The sequence below is a fragment of the Lepidochelys kempii genome, chromosome 7 (genome assembly GCF_965140265.1).
Source record: "Lepidochelys kempii isolate rLepKem1 chromosome 7, rLepKem1.hap2, whole genome shotgun sequence".
Lineage (NCBI taxonomy): Eukaryota > Metazoa > Chordata > Testudines > Cheloniidae > Lepidochelys > Lepidochelys kempii.
Genome location: NC_133262.1, coordinates 7,327,293 through 7,344,262, shown reverse-complemented (window position 1 = coordinate 7,344,262; position 16,970 = coordinate 7,327,293). Strand labels below are relative to the sequence as shown.

At 44.7% G+C, this 16,970-nt stretch overlaps 2 protein-coding genes across 7 annotated transcripts in view; both read right to left on the bottom strand.

Annotated features, from left to right (window-relative positions):
* The window catches only part of SLC25A26 (solute carrier family 25 member 26), a 151,725-nt gene that overhangs the window by 56,274 nt on the left and 78,481 nt on the right, over positions 1 to 16,970 (bottom strand). The gene's annotated exons all lie outside the window — the stretch shown is intronic.
* LOC140914065 (uncharacterized) lies at positions 13,052 to 15,882 on the bottom strand. Its single transcript, XM_073351039.1, has 2 exons — positions 14,234 to 15,882; positions 13,052 to 13,649 (listed from the first exon to the last, which is right to left on the bottom strand). The coding sequence occupies exons 1-2, from the start codon at positions 14,814 to 14,816 to the stop codon at positions 13,129 to 13,131; spliced, it is 1,104 nt and encodes a 367-aa protein (XP_073207140.1). The 5' UTR covers positions 14,817 to 15,882; the 3' UTR covers positions 13,052 to 13,128.

Genomic DNA, 16,970 nt, shown 5'->3' with positions numbered 1-16,970 from the left:
TGCATATTTTATTAGGTAATCAATTACCTTCAGGATACGCCTCAGAGGCAAATGAGTATGGTCGTGACAGCTCCTTTAAGATATACCTCGATGAGCACAGAGATAAAATAACTGAATACAGGTGTTATCTACAACATCCTGAGAATTATGTAGTACAGAGCAATATGTTTCCTTCCAGAATATGAAAACACACGACCTTATCCTGCAGCCTTTACTTAAGCAAAGGTCCCATTCGGGATCGGTGCCATATACACTGTATGTGCACTATGGAACAAAGCACCTGTAGACTGTGGGTTCAGCATGAGTATAATTCCCTTTCGCCTTATAAACACAGAGTGTTGACCTAATTCTGCTCCTGGTAAAAATCAAAGGGAGTTTTACCAGCTGTTCTGTGTCCAGCAATTTTGAAAATCAACCCACTTATTTAGATGCCTATATATTTTCTGAAAATATGTTGGTAGTTCTGTCTGGTGATTATGGCTTTTAAAGAATTTTAGTCCTTTTTCTGCACTTTCACTAGGATATCAATACAAACTGCACAATAATCAGTTTTTTTCACCAGGTGTTCTGTATTTTAAAGAATGAGCAATTCATGTGTTTTTCAGCCTAAAGAAAGGAAAATGCTCTGGCAGTTTGAACTCTCTCTTTTTGATAAAGGAACAAGGTCCATGTGTGGGGAAGGAAGAACAGTAACAGGGTCAGAGGACTTGTATGCATCTAGGCAGTGAGCCAGTGTGGCTAGGTGCATTGTGAACATACAACTGTTCATATCCATTTTTGGTATAGAAAGAATTAATGACAGCAATCCCTCCATCCCACCCCCTATTAAGGCCGGTTCGATGAACAGGGCTAAGAAAGGTTTCGGAGGAGCAGCCGTGTTAGTCTGTCTTCGCAAGAAGGAAAGGAGGCCTTGTGGCACCTTAGAGACTAACCAATTTATTTGAGCATAAGCTTTCGTGAGCTACACGAGGAGGTGGAACAGGCCTCTGTGGGGACATGCGCTGAATGAGGGCACAGAGCTGACAGTGAAAGTCCAAGAGAACTGCCAGGGGTCCCTGGTATCTGCCTTTGGACCAGAGGAGCCCACAGTATGAGCCTGGCTCCAGAGCAGGAAGGAGGAAGGGGAAGAGTGTGCTGACAAGGAGAGGGAGCAGGTAAAGACTGAATCCCAGCATAGATGGAGGCAGAGCAGCTGAACCGGGAAAGGTGAGAGGGGCTGCTAGCCATTTACTGACGAGAGAAGATGAGGAAAAAAAAATAAGACTCCAGTAAGGAGAAAACTGAAGCCAAGAACTATTTTTTTATGTTAGTCTAGAGTCCCCCCAAACAAGGGGTTACTGAAGGTAAAGTTTCATGACTGATTTCTATAGCCAGCAAAGAAACTGAGGCATGGCCCAGAGACAGGGCTTCTGAAATTTTAGCCCACATGTACTTGACTACTGCAAAGGTAGCAGGGGCTTATAGAAAACACTAAAAAGGATACCCCCACAAAAGGGTCACTTGTGGTGGGGGAAGAGGATGGGTAAGAACCACACGGTGAACTGTTTAGTAGCTGCTGACCAGCATTCGGTACCACACACTTTATTGGCGATAGGTCATAAATGCTGAGCTGCTTTCCTCTGCTCTGCTAATAATAGTAAATTCCATTTGGTTTCTTTTCTCCAGCCTGGTTTCTCTTCTCCAGTTTTCAGTCTGCTTACCTCTTCCATTGTGACATTAGAGGCTGGGAAACTGGACAGCCAGCTTAAGACAAGCCACATAAGGCCCTAATTCAGCAAAGCTCTTATGCACATGCTTAACTTTAAGGTAAGGTAAGTAGCCCCCTTAAGCTCTTGTTCATACACCATGAAGTCAATCAGAGCAGGAGCAGGGTCTAGGCATGCAAGTGCTTTGCTGAATCAAGGCCTAACAGAGCAACCTGGTTCTGTCATTTTGTTTCATTTGTACACCCAAGAAATCTTGCAAGGCAGTTCTTCTATCAATTAAGCAAACATGGCAATCAAGACCTCGGAGAGTCCTCTGTATAAAATTGCCTTCATCCATCCTGCTTTCTGTATTCTCTTTTACCATTATTTTGCAGAACACACCAACTTACCCAGCACTACTTAGGATGTGTATAATAAGAGACACCCTGCTGCACTGCAGTTCTCCCTCACCTTCTCTTCCCATTAGTTCCCCCTCTCCTGAGGAGTGAAAGCCATGTGCTGGTGCCAGGGAATCCTGGAGCCATCATTCTTGTCCTATGACTGTCCAGTGGCCTTCCCAATTACACTTTATATAATGACTTTTTTTTTTTACTTTAAAAATAAAAGAATTATGAATACTACAGCTCATATTACCTAATACACTATGACTTATTAAACTCACCCAAGCTACAGCAACTGTCCCCTCCCTTTGTTCGGCGTTCAGTCGATGGCCCCGATTCAGCAGTCCATCGCTGTTCAACAATTTAAGCACATGCTTAACATTAGGCATGTGCTTAAGTCCCACTAACAACAGGATTTATGAATGAGCCTAAAATGCCTTGCTAATTTAGGGCCTTAGAATTTGATCCCGGACCTTGTTGATTTCAATAGACTTCCTCTTCCTCCCCCTTGCTGTATCTCCCCCCCACACACACACACACATTTTTTTTCTTGCTTTACCTGCCCCCAAAGCACATCCAGTCTTTATACACCTGCACACACCCCTCTCAAAGACTGGCTAAAGGCAGACTTCACTGTGCATTTTACCATCTAAACAGGCTTAAACCAGAATTTGCAAGTGAAACAATGTGAAGCCTGAACCACAATTAAGCACTTACTTTGGGGGAAACGAGGGACGAATGTGGAGTCAGAAAAACAGTCTAATGGGAACTCTCCTTGTTTGACATCCAAGAAAAATCCTGTTCAGGTTGCTGGGATGTTACCATCTAACCCCAATGATCAAGCAAAGGGAGGGGAGTCTAGGCCTAATATTTCTAAAATATCAGAACAACCACCTGCTTTTGAAAAGCTTCATAAGGGCATCTGAATGGATCATCGAGTAACAGTACAAGGCACAAATCTTTTTTTTTTTTTTTTGGCAGTTTATTTACATTTTCCTGAAAGAAACTGGTTCCACAGGTTCTCAGTCTATCTATAGCACAGGAACAGCAGCTTGTCAGCATCAAAATCTTCCCTGCATTACCCCTACTCCGCAGATGAGAGAGTCATTCCGTTTATGTGCTGCTCATTCATATCCTGGGCCTCTCCGCTAAAGACTGCCATCAAGGAGGCAGTTTCTGAGACGTGGATGCCTGATGTGGTTTTCCATTAAATGGATTTGCTTGTTTATTTCTGAGTAGAGCACTCCGCTAAACAAGATCAGAAAGCATGCTGCCTCTCACCAAAACAAAACTGAACACGATGATTCACCGGGGAAATTCAGGTATCAGCTTGCCACACCAAATTTGCCTTTGATTAAGGAAGGGACTTTCAACCAGTCAACAGTCACTGGAAGTTATACATAGAAAGCTCATCCTCAACATCGCATAACCCAAGAGTAATTAACCAACTCTGACAATGTATTGCAAGACAAACCCACTTAGAAGTTTAACCCATGTTGTGTGCTAGAAAAGTCAAACTGAACATTCACCATCCTTTCATTTGCCCACGTTCAGTTATTAAAACCACATGCTGGCACTGAATCATTTCATGGTTCGTTTGAGACAAACACGCAGAAAATTGTGGGAAACAAACACAGCCTTAAGAGTCTGCAAAAAGCAAGACCCTTGGAACCAATGCAACCTCAGATGTGATGTTGTACGAAGCTTGAGCCACAAAACTGTGTTAGTCTGTGGCTGGAAGATGGTGGGGAAAAGTAGCACAAGCACATAGTGGTAACAATTAGTTTTGAAAACTATCAAACGTGACAGTTTTCACTCTCAACACCTTCGAAGTGAAACAAAAAGTGTGTGTACAATTATTAGACTCCTAGATAGAGACAGAAGGAAGGACTGCCTTGTGGTTAAGTTACTGGATTGGGACTCATGAGACCAGAGTTTAATTCCCAACTCTGCCACATGCCTTCTGCGGGCACGCCACTCAACCTCTGTGTGCATCATTTCCAAGTGCTTGTAAGTTGTATCATCTTATCCCACCCTTTGTCATGCCTATTTAGATTCACCACAGCAACTTTTATTGTGTGTAAAGCCCTAATCTTTTCTGAGGCCTGTAGGCATTACCATAATATAAATAATGAACAACAACTCAATAATTAGAATGCACGCTGACAACAAAACAGCTTAAAACACTTCTTCCGAGGCAGCTGCCTCCTTGTTAAGTGGCCTATTCACAACCTAAGGACATACGCCAGTGGCTTTCTGAGCTGCACTCACTGCTCATTGACTTCTGGATGGAATGAACAGTGTTGGTTTGCATCCTCAAATGATTTAGGATTAGTCTACACTCTTAAAATGCCGTGCTGGCACAGCTGTGCCACTGTAGCACTTCAGTGAAGACACTACGTGCGCCAACGGGAGGGATTCTCCCATCAGCATAGGTACTCCACGTCCCTGAGAGGCGGTAGCTAGATTAACGGGAGAATTCTCCCACTGATCTAATGCTGTTTGCACCAGGGGTTAGGTCGGTTTAACTACATCGCTCACAACCCTGAGCGATGTAGTTATGCCGAGCTAATTTCCTAGTGTACATCAGGCCTCGGGACCTGCAACCTGAGAGACCTACCTCCCTTTCCATGATCTACTACTACAATTGTGATCACCAGCGGCACTTCCCTCGATATAGAAGGGAAAGGGCTTATGGCAGAACATTCGCCATGTACCTTGTACTCCACCAGCAGAAGGGAAATTCAAGGAATGTTGGCAGACTTTTGAGTTTGCTTTGATTGAAGCCTAAAGTGACACGAATGTGATCAAAGTTTCCTGTTTAGCTCTTTATCAAAATCATTAAGGGCCAAATCCGGATGTCCTTAGATCCAGCATTTCCTGTGCCTCATGACAGCAAAATATGTATCTTCTTTCTCTATCTACTTGGGGTTTTCTATAGCATCTTGCATCCGATGAAGTGAGCTGTAGCTCATGAAAGCTTATGCTCAAATAAATTGGTGAGTCTCTAAGGTGCCACAAGTACTCCTTTTCTTATAACACCCAAGTGCCTCTAGGTAAATTAAGACTGCATGATGAAGGAAAGGAGTTTTCAGTGATGACTCTTTGGTCACCTCCTTTCTGATGCCCCAATTCTAAGCAAGTCATTGCCTTCTCAATAAAAAGACGAACAAGAGAGTGACTTAGTTCAGACAGAATAGTAGGGAGGAGAAGGTTTGTTGGGGAAGATAAACAGGAAATCTAAAAGCCCACTAAAACCCATCTTGCCAAATGTAACGCATACATTTTTTCCGAGAACACTGGGTTTCCAGTTGCTTTACAATGATAGTAATAACACTCAAAGCACTAATGAAACAAAAACTTGGCCCCTTGGCCTTCCACTAATGTTTCACCATTGCTCATGCCATCAGAATAATACAGAAGGAATTAGCTACAAAATAGGCCTATAAACTGGTATTAATGAGCCAATGAACGCCATCCTTCAGGAAGGGGAGCTGCACAGCTGTAGTTTCAGACAGCTGCGTGAGTGAAATTTTAGCTGCTACTAAATTGGTCCCTGAAAAAAACTCCCAGGATTCTACAATGGATACTTCTGACGGTATGAAAAACAAAACCAAAAAACTCAAGATTATTTTGTTTTCATTAACATTTTTCATGTTCCTTAATGAGCAAAATATTACAACATTATTTTGGAGTAAGAGAGAGTTCCAGTGCGCTACAAACTCTTAGTATACTATTTTTTTAAGCAAGTTTCCTAGATATTGGTGAAACACAAAAAGCCCCCTAGCACAACCTGTGGAAAGACATGCTAATTTCCATTCCCAGTTGCACCACAGGCAAGTTGTACCCACTAGAGGTGGAATGAAACATCTAGTACTTCATAAAAGCTGGTGAAAGAGCTTTGTCCTCCAGGCAGAATTCCCAGGAGAGCAAAACAGTAGAGTATCCTCCTCTTTGTTTCTGTTCTGGAGCAGAGAGAAAGTCTGTATCCCATAGCAGAAAAGAAAGAAACATGGAAAAGAAAATTATAGTGTGACCTAAATATTCAGCAGGCCTTCCAGCAAAACTCTATTTACAGCAGAAGGACCACAGCATGAGGAGGTGGCGGAAGATAAACCGGATATGTTGATAAGCCTCTTAAAAGCATAGGGAAGACTTAAATTGAATGTACAGACATACCTGTCCTTAGTGTGTGGCTGGTCTTAATCTATACTGGATGTGTTCTCCAAAGGAAGGACACTAGCTGTTCTTCCTGACCCCATCATCAGAAATTATTCAGGGCTGTGGCTATTATTGGCACAAAGGTTATGCCTAGAGAAATACACATTTTGATATTCCAAATCATGACTCAAATGACTCTTTGGGAAAGCAGGTTCACCAGGCAGCGATGCCTGACACTCAGGCATTCATCGATAACTTTAGGTGCAAGGTGCTCATTCTTATTAGTTATAAAAAGTTAAATGTCTCTGTGTGCATGTAATCCAGGACATTTAATTACTGCAATTCATAACGTGTCATCATAATTGAATTGTGGATTCTGCACCCACATTCAGGACAGCCTAGCTGCTGATCCTTTTTGGTCATTTAACAGAATATGCTAATATTTCATAAACACCATTATTTCTCCTTGCTCTCAAAGTTCAACTCTAATATTTCATTCTCTCCTAGTTTTCTCTTAAGAAAAAAGTTTGGCATTTCATGGAATACCATCATGGAAAAATACAAATGTGGAGAAAAGGTATTGCTACTTGCATGTGCACATTTAATATGCTTCTTGGAGATATTTTACATGAGAGCCAGTGTAGTTGCCTGGCAAGGAGAATGCGAGGAGTTCACTTTAAAGTCAGCACGAGTTTTGGGGGCAGAATAACTCCTGTTAGTACAGGAAGAGCTTGGGTGTTTTATTTTATGTTTAACTCTGTAATCATAGAAAATATTTTGGAACATGCTTGTCCAAAAATAGTTTCCATTTTGGTCATGGGGAAAGTAAGGAAATGACTGAGCAAAAAGCTTTATGGTCAGAAAACGCTATCCAATTTTACTGTCTCCAATACCAAGTGCAGCTCTGGTATCCACTTTCAAACAGAACTAAAACCCACTGGAGGCTTTATGTTCTCTGCACTGTTATTGAGCCGCAATATAAATGTAATCACAGAAACACCTTTGATGAAATAAAATGGTAGTACTTATAGTCAGAAATAAGATCACACGTGGTATAAATAATATTGACAGATTTACACAGAGCCTGACCACCATTGTTTAAGACCAAAAAAGCAAGGACCAGATGCATTCGAAGAAAAGGTTTCCACACCCATTCAAGCATTTGTGATAACAATTATGTTCTACAGATGTGATCAGTCTAAAATAAAACATTGTTCACTGCAAAGACAGAGGTTTACCCGTTCTGCCACACCATGGGATGGATCTGTTACAGTCCTCTGCACATAAAAAGAGATGAAATTCTTTTACATTTAAGCAACCTGATCCTCTTTTACAAGCTTCATTCTTGCTATTTCAGGAATTTGAATATAATAAACTATGGAATCTACTGCTAGAGAGCTGGTCTCATACCTTTTGGGGGAAGAGGGAAGCTCTATCTTAGAACTGTAAATAATTTGGTTATTAGCAATCTATCCGTAATGATTATTGAAAGAACATCCATGTAGATAAGCTTAAGAACTTTTAAAATGGAATATTCTTTTTAATCATTGAAAAGTTGTAGAAATGCCAATATTTTACCTCAAACTCATTAATCCCCAAGGGTATTTGGACAACAGCCCATGTATTTTTAACGTCTCCATTAGAAAAGATAAACCTCATGACAATATTTGATTATTTCAGAAATACTCAGTTTCTTTTCCACCTATTAATTCCACATCAAGAGCCTGATCCAAAGGCCAATGACTTCCATCGGCTACAACTGCACCACTTATGTAAGATAAGGTTTTAATTGACTGAGTAAACAACATTAAATCATTATAAGATTTCCATTGATACCTTATGCTTATAATGCAGCTACACTTCATTAGTACAGGAAAGGTACATATTTCACTGCAGAAGCAATAACTAATGAAACACTGGTGATTCAATGGGTTATTTATCAATCTTATATCTGAACTGCAGAGGTGCATTTTTAAGTAGAGGAGAGGCATTTTGACCTTGAAAAGCAGAATGCATGACATGTAAGAACAGTGGAAAATGTATGGAAATGCTAGCTTGTATGGAAGTAACTCCTTGTTCAGAATTTCATATGGAAACATGCTAGCACCCCAAATGCAGCAAAAATACCACAGCATTAACGAAACAGTAAAGGAAACAAAAAACACTGCCACTGTAGCCTAGACTTGAAAATGAACGGTGAAAACCTCATAAGGGTGCTTAAAACAGTAAGATCATTGGTCCATGATGCAACATGGAAACATTCTAAGAGATTATACCCAAATACTCTAGACACAGACTAACATATTTATGTAAAACTAAAAGGACTGCGGTAGAAATACAGAGCCTGTAGTTTATCATTCAGTGTGTGTCCATTAAACAGCTATATTCTTTATGTAGGGGTCTATTAAAATCCAGTCCCACGGGGCTTGCTCTGGGAATTTTGCAGGTTCATCACCTGTGGAGCCTTCTGGTTCAGAAGAGAAAATTTAAAAAAATTTCCTTGCCACAGAATGGCATTTCTGCTATGCTTATGGAGCCCTCAGAACTAATGGGAGTGGAATCTCTTAGGGTGACTGGCAACAAGCCATTCGATGAACAGCTGCAGAGAGACTTAAAGCCATGGGGCTTCAAAGCTGATTAAAAATAGAAAGGGTTTGGATCAAGGTCACATTAGTCCTCTGTAGAAAAGAAAAGGATCTCCTTTAAATATGTACATTATCTGTTAAAATGCTTCCCTGGGCTAGTGATCCAAAAAAAATGTAACCATCCCAATCTTATAAAAAAACAAAAAAGCATCTGGCTTAGGCCAATAGTTGGCCACCCGACTTCCAGGTTAACATCTCACAAGCAGGCTGAGAGACTGTCAGCACAAACCAAAACATATGGTTCCATGTTCCAGACTGGCTTGGTGATAAGTAGTACAGCCAAGCATGACACTAGGATCCAGGACTTTATACCTCATTCCATCCTATGAACATGTCAGAAGACACTCTTCAGTAGCACCGCCAGGTACTCTACTCACCACCAGCAGTATCTCAAGGGGAAAACGTAATTGCTTAACAAAGGTGAGCCTGGGGCTTGTCTGCACAGTGAAGCAGTGCAGTCTAGAGGGGTGTTAACTGTAGACCACACCAACATGTTGCGTGCTAACTGCCCCATGTAGACATTGCTGGCGCGTACTCTATGGGTATGTCTACACTATGGAATAAGGTCGAATTTATAGAAGTCGGTTTTTTAGAAATCGGTTTTATATATTCGAGTGTGTGTGTCCCCACAGAAAATGCTCTAAGTGCATTAACTCGGCGGAGCGCTTCCACAGTACCGAGGCTAGAGTCAACTTCCGGAGCATTGCACTGTGGGTAGCTATCCCACAGTTCCCGCAGTCTCCGCTGCCCATTGGAATTCTGGGTTGAGATCCCAATGCCTGATGGGGCGAAAACATTGTCGCGGGTGGTTCTGGGTACATATCGTCAGGCCCCCGTTCCCTCCCTCCCTCCGTGAAAGCAAGGGCAGACAATCGTTTTGCGCCTTTTTTCCTGAGTTACCTGTGCAGACGCCATACCACAGCAAGCATGGAGCCTGCTCAGGTAACCGTCACCCTATGTCTCCTGGGTGCTGGCAGACACGGTACGGCATTGCTACACAGTAGCAGCAACCCCTTGCCTTGTGGTAGCAGACGGTACAGTACGACTGGTAGCCGTCATCGTCATGTCCGAGGTGCTCCTGGCCACGTCGGCTGGGAGCGCCTGGGCAGACATGGGCGCAGGGACTAAATTTGGAGTGACTTGACCAGGTCATTCTCTTTAGTCCTGCAGTCAGTCCTATTGAACCGTCTTATGGTGAGCGGGCAGGCGATACGGACTGCTAGCAGTCGTACTGTACCATCTTCTGCCGAGCAGCCATGAGATGTGGACGGCATGCAGTCCTTCTGCACCGTCTGCTTCCAGCCAAAGATGTAAAAGATAGATGGAGTGGATCAAAACAAGAAATAGACCAGATTTGTTTTGTACTCATTTGCTTCCCCCCCCCCCCCCCGTCTAGGGGACTCATTCTTCTAGGTCACACTGCAGTCACTCACAGAGAAGGTGCAGCGAGGTAAATCTAGCCATGTATCAATCAGAGGCCAGGCTAACCTTCTTGTTCCAATAAGAACGATAACTTGGGTGCACCATTTCTTATTGGAACCCTCCGTGAAGTCCTGCCTGAAATACTCCTTGATGTAAAGACACCCCCTTTGTTGATTTTAGCTCCCTGAAGCCAACCCGGTAAGCCGTGTCCTCAGTCGCCCCTCCCGGCGTCAGAGCAACGGCAAACAATCGGGCATCTGAGAATGCTGACCAGAGCAGTCACAATGGAGCACTCTGATGGGGCTAAAACATTGTCGCGGGTGGTTCTGGGTACGTATCGTCAGGCCCCCGTTCCCTCCCTCCCTCCGTGAAAGCAAGGGCAGACAATCATTTCGCGCCTTTTTTCCTGAGTTACCTGTGCAGACGCCATACCACGGCAAGCGTGGAGCCCGCTCAGGTAACCATCACCCTATGTCTCCTGGGTGCTGGCAGACGCGGTACGGCATTGCTAAACAGTAGCAGCAACCCATTGCCTTCTGGCAGCAGACGGTGCAATACGACTGATAGTCGTCCTCGTCGTGTCCGAGGTGCTCCTGGCCACGTCGGCTGGGAGCGCCTGGGCAGACATGGGCGCAGGGACTAAATTTGGAGTGACTTGACCAGGTCATTCTCTTTAGTCCTGCAGTCAGTCCTATTGAACCGTCTTATGGTGAGCGGGCAGGCGATACGGACTGCTAGCAGTCGTACTGTACCATCTTCTGCCAGGCAGGCAAGAGATGAGGATTGCTAGTAGTCGTATTGTACCATCTTCTGCCGAGCAGCCATGAGATGTGGATGGCATGCAGTCCTTCTGCACCGTCTGCTGCCAGCCAAAGATGTAAAAGATAGATGGAGTGGGTCAAAACAAGAAATAGACCAGATTTGTTTTGTACTCATTTGCCTCCTCCCCTGTCTAGGGGACTCATTCCTCTAGGTCACACTGCAGTCACTCACAGAGAAGGTGCAGCGAGGTAAATCTAGCCATGTATCAATCAGAGGCCAGGCTAACCTCCTTGTTCCAATAAGAACAATAACTTAGGTGCACCATTTCTTATTGGAACCCTCCGTGAAGTCCTGCCTGAAATACTCCTTGATGTAAAGACACCCCCTTTGTTGATTTTAGCTCCCTGAAGCCAACCCTGTAAGCCATGTCGTCAGTCGCCCCTCCCTCCGTCAGAGCAACGGCAGACAATCGTTCCGCGCCTTTTTTCTGTGCGGACGCCATACCAAGGCAAGCATAGAGGCCGCTCAGCTCACTTTGGCAATTAGGAGCACATTAAACACCACACGCATTATCCAGCAGTATATGCAGCACCAGAACCTGGCAAAGCGATACTGGGCGAGGAGGCGACGTCAGCGCGGTCACGTGAGTGATCAGGACATGGACACAGATTTCTCTGAAAGCATGGGCCCTGCCAATGCATGCATCATGGTGCTAATGGGGCAGGTTCATGCTGTGGAACACCGATTCTGGGCTCGGGAAACAAGCACAGACTGGTGGGACCACATAGTGTTGCAGGTCTGGGACGATTCCCAGTGGCTGCGAAACTTTCGCATGCGTAAGGGCACTTTCATGGAACTTTGTGACTTGCTTTCCCCTGCCCTGAGGCGCATGAATACCAAGATGAGAGCAGCCCTCACAGTTGAGAAGCGAGTGGCGATAGCCCTGTGGAAGCTTGCAACGCCAGACAGCTACCGGTCAGTTGGGAATCAATTTGGAGTGGGCAAATCTACTGTGGGGGCTGCTGTGATGCAAGTAGCCAACGCAATCAAAGATCTGCTGATATCAAGGGTAGTGACCCTGGGAAATGTGCAGGTCAGAGTGGATGGCTTTGCTGCAATGGGATTCCCTAACTGTGGTGGGGCTATAGACGGAACCCATATCCCTATCTTGGCACCGAAGCACCAAGCCGCCGAGTACATAAACCGCAAGGGGTACTTTTCGATAGTGCTGCAAGCTCTGGTGGATCACAAGGGACGTTTCACCAACATCAACGTGGGATGGCCGGGAAAGGTGCATGATGCTCGCATCTTCAGGAACTCTGGTCTGTTTCAAAAGCTGCAGGAAGGGACTTTATTCCCAGACCAGAAAATAACTGTTGGGGATGTTGAAATGCCTATATGTATCCTTGGGGACCCAGCCTACCCCTTAATGCCATGGCTCATGAAGCCGTACACAGGCAGCCTGGACAGTAGTCAGGAGCTGTTCAACTACAGGCTGAGCAAGTGCAGAATGGTGGTAGAATGTGCATTTGGACGTTTAAAGGCGCGCTGGCGCAGTTTATTGACTCGCTTAGACCTCAGCGAAACCAATATTCCCACTGTTATTACTGCTTGCTGTGTGCTCCACAATATCTGTGAGAGTAAGGGGGAGACGTTTATGGCGGGGTGGGAGGTTGAGGCAAATCGCCTGGCTGCTGGTTACGCGCAGCCAGACACCAGGGCGGTTAGAAGAGCACAGGAGGGCGCGGTACGCATCAGAGAAGCTTTGAAAACCAGTTTCATGACTGGCCAGGCTACGGTGTGAAAGTTCTGTTTGTTTCTCCTTGATGAAGCCCCCCGCCCCTTGGTTCACTCTACTTCCCTGTAAGCTAACCACTCGCCCCTCCTCCCTTCAATCACCGCTTGCAGAGGCAATAAAGTCATTGTTGCTTCACATTCATGCATTCTTTATTCATTCATCACACAAACAGGGGGATGACTACCAAGGTAGCCCAGGAGGGGTGGTGGAGGAGGGAAGGAAAATGCCGCACAGCACTTTAAAAGTTTACAACTTTAAAATTTATTGAATGACAGCCTTCTTTTTTTTGGGCAATCCTCTGTGGTGGAGTGGCTGGTTGGCCGGAGGCCCCCCCACCGCGTTCTTGGGCGTCTGGGTGTGGAGGCTATGGAACTTGGGGAGGAGGGCGGTTGGTTACAGAGGGGCTGCAGTGGCAGTCTGTGCTCCAGCTGCCTTTGCTGCAGCTCAACCATACACTGGAGCATACTGGTTTGGTCCTGCAGCAGCCTCAGCATTGAATCCTGCCTCCTCTCATCACGCTGCCGCCACATTTGAGCTTCAGCCCTGTCTTCAGCCCGCCACTTACTCTCTTCAGCCCGCCACCTCTCCTCCCGGTCATTTTGTGCTTTCCTGCACTCTGACATTATTTGCCTCCACGCATTCGTCTGTGCTCTGTCAGTGTGGGAGGACAGCATGAGCTCGGAGAACATTTCATTGTGAGTGCGTTTTTTTTTCTTTCTAAGCTTCACTAGCCTCTGGGAAGGAGAAGATCCTGTGATCATTGAAACACATGCAGCTGGTGGAGAAAAAAAAAGGGACAGCGGTATTTAAAAAGACACATTTTATAAAACAGTCGCTACACTCTTTCAGGGTAAACCTTGCTGTTAACATTACATACATAGCACATGTGCTTTCGTTACAAGGTCGCATTTTGCCTCCTCCCACCGCGTGACTACCCCCTCAACCTTCCCCCCTCCCTGTGGCTAACAGCGGGGAACATTTCTGTTTAGCCACAGGCAAACAGCCCAGCAGGAATGGGCTCCTCTGAGTGTCCCCTGAAGAAAAGCACTCTATTTCAACCAGGTGACCATGAATTAGATCTCACTCTCCTGAGGATAAGAGAGAGAAAGAACGGATGTTGTTTGAATGCCAGCGAACATACACTGCAATGCTTTGTTCTACAATGACTCCCGAGTATGTGTTACTGGCCTGGAGTGGTAAAGTGTCCTACCATGAAGGACGCAATAAGGCTGCCCTCCCCAGAAACCTTTTGCAAAGGCTTTAGGACTACATCTAGGAGAACCGCAAATGCCAGGGCAAAGTCATCCTTTCACATGCTTGCTTTTAAACTATGTATAGTATTTTAAAAGGTACACTCACCAGAGGTCCCTTCTCCGCCTGCTGGGTCCAGGAGGCAGCCTTGGGTGGGTTCGGGGGGTACTGGCTCCAGGTCTAGGGTGAGAAACAGTTCCTGGCTGTCGGGAAAACCGGTTTCTCCGCTTGCTTGCTGTGAGCTATCTACAACCTCCTCATCATCATCATCTTCTTCGTCCCCAAAACCTGCTTCCGTATTGCCTCCATCTCCATTGAAGGAGTCAAACAACACGGCTGGGGTAGTGGTGGCTGAACCCCCTAAAATGGCATGCAGCTCATCATAGAAGCGGCATGTTTGGGGCTCTGACCCAGAGCGGCTGTTTGCCTCTCTGGTTTTCTGGTAGGCTTGCCTCAGCTCCTTCAGTTTCACGCGGCACTGCTTCGGGTCCCTGTTATGGCCTCTGTCCTTCATGCCCTGAGAGATTTTGACAAAGGTTTTGGCATTTCGAAAACTGGAACGGAGTTCTGATAGCACGGATTCCTCTCCCCAAACAGCGATCAGATCCCGTACCTCCCGTTCGGTCCATGCTGGAGCTCTTTTGCAATTCTGGGACTCCATCATGGTCACCTGTGCTGATGAGCTCTGCATGGTCACCTGCAGCTTGCCACGCTGGCCAAACAGGAAATGAGATTCAAAAGTTCGCAGTTCTTTTCCTGTCTACCTGGCCAGTGCATCTGAGTTGAGAGTGCTGTCCAGAGCGGTCATAATGGAGCACTCTGGGATAGCTCCCGGAGGCCAATACCATCGAATTGTGTCCACAGTACCCCAAATTCGAGCCGGCAACGTCGATTTAAGCGCTAATCCACTTGTCAGGGGTGGAGTAAGGAAATCGATTTTAAGAGCCCTTTAAGTCGAAATAAAGGGCTTCATTGTGTGGACCGGTGCAGGTTTACATCAATTTAACGCTGCTAAATTCGACCTAAAGTCCTAGTGTAGACCAGGGCTAAGGTACCTAAATCATGTTAACATAGCGCCGTTTGAAACGGGACTATGTCAGTGCTACCTTTTAGTCACATGCGTAGCTTTACTCTCAGCACCAAATTTGAGGCTAGAAACAGCCGTTTTCCCTTTTCCCCCACATATATGGGCAAGAATCTGGGATGATTTTCCCCTCTCTGAAGGTGCTTTACATGTAAAACAAAATCACTAGGCAAGGGGAAAAGAAGTCTCTTTGTTTATATTTAATCAGTTTAATCACAAGAGATACAAAACATATACGTTTAATACTTAGAAATTTTCAGCGGCTGGCAAAGCAACTAATAAAGACCTGTCTGTGAGGTTTGGAATTTACGGTCTAAAAAAAGAAACCTGAGGTTAATGTTTTCCCATTATGACTGTTCAATGGTTGGGAAAGCTATTGAAGCAACTGGAAAAGAGTCCTAAACATGTTCTCAAGACATTGTATGTTTTTCCTGTATTCGACACTTACCCTGTAGAACAGGTGCATTGGCTGGGCTGTATGCATCTAGCTACAGTAAACTCCAAAATAGATAATTGTGCCCCACAATTCAAGAAGGATATTCTAACCACGAACCCAAGTGCAGATTTAAAGCAAGGCTGGGGGAGGAGGGGGGTTGAATTTAAAAAACAAACAAACATAAAATAGAAAAGCAAAAACAATATAAAACTCCAAATGAACAAAATTCAGCTATAGGAGAATTAGCTTTAAATATTTAAATATTTAAAGCTTTTAATAAAATTAAATATATACTCTTAAATACCAAGGTGAAAAGTTAACTCATTTACCTATAATATATACAGCAAAATCCATATTTAAATACCTAAATATGTGGCTTGATTATACCTAAAGATGCTGAACATCTAAATCTACCACTAATGTCAATAGGAAATATGCGTCCTCAGCATTTGTGAGGGAAGGGAGAAGGGAAAAATCAAAACCAGGTCTCTTATTTAGGTGCCTAACTGATGCACAAGAATCCTGAAGCCAGAGCTGGTTAACTTCTGGACACAGCTTGCTGCTGAGGTCAATTGGGATGTCAGGAGATGGCTTTACATTCTCATGCCAATGCACAAACAAATTTAACAGGGAGCGGGGAGGGCGCAGACACAGTATAGATGTTCACATGCTCAGATGAGAACCAATTTCAAACTCCCCAAAGGATAAAACTATTGATGCAGAGAGTCATTAAGCATTATGTAGCTCACTGATTTGGGTCTCTTAAAGAGAACACCAAGGGCAAGTATGAATTCATCAAGGGCAAGTCATGCCTGACTAACCTAATTGCCTTCTATGATGAGATAAGTGGCTCTGTGGATGAGGGGAAAGCAGTGGACGTGTTATTCCTTGACTTTAGCAAAGCTTTTGATACAGTCTCCCACAGTATTCCTGCTAGCAAGTTGAAGAAGTATGGGCTGGATGAATGGACTGTAAGGTGGATAGAAAGCTGGCTAGATTGTCAGGCTCAACGGGTAGTGATCAATGGCTCCATGTCTAGATGGCAGCCGGTATCAAGCAGAGGGCCTCAAGGGTCGGTTCTGGGGCAGGTTTTGTTCAATATCTTCATTAATGATTTGGAGGATGACATGAACTGCACCCTCAGCAAGTTTGCAGATGACACTAAACTGGGAGGAGTGGTAGATACACTGGGGGGTAGGGATAGGATATAGAGGGACCCGTAGAGGATTGGGTCAAAAGAAATCTGGTAAGGTTCAACAAGGACAAATGCAGAGTCCTGCACTTAGGAAGAAAGAATCCCATGCACTACTACAGACTAGGGACCG

Coding starts and splice junctions, on each gene's coding strand:
- LOC140914065 (XM_073351039.1), bottom strand. CDS start 14,816: ATGCAGAGCTCATCAGCACAGGTGACCATGATGGAGTCCCAGAATTGC. Junction 13,650..14,233: donor AGGCGGAGAAGGGACCTCTG/GTGAGTGTACCT, acceptor TTTCTCCACCAG/CTGCATGTGTTTCAATGATC.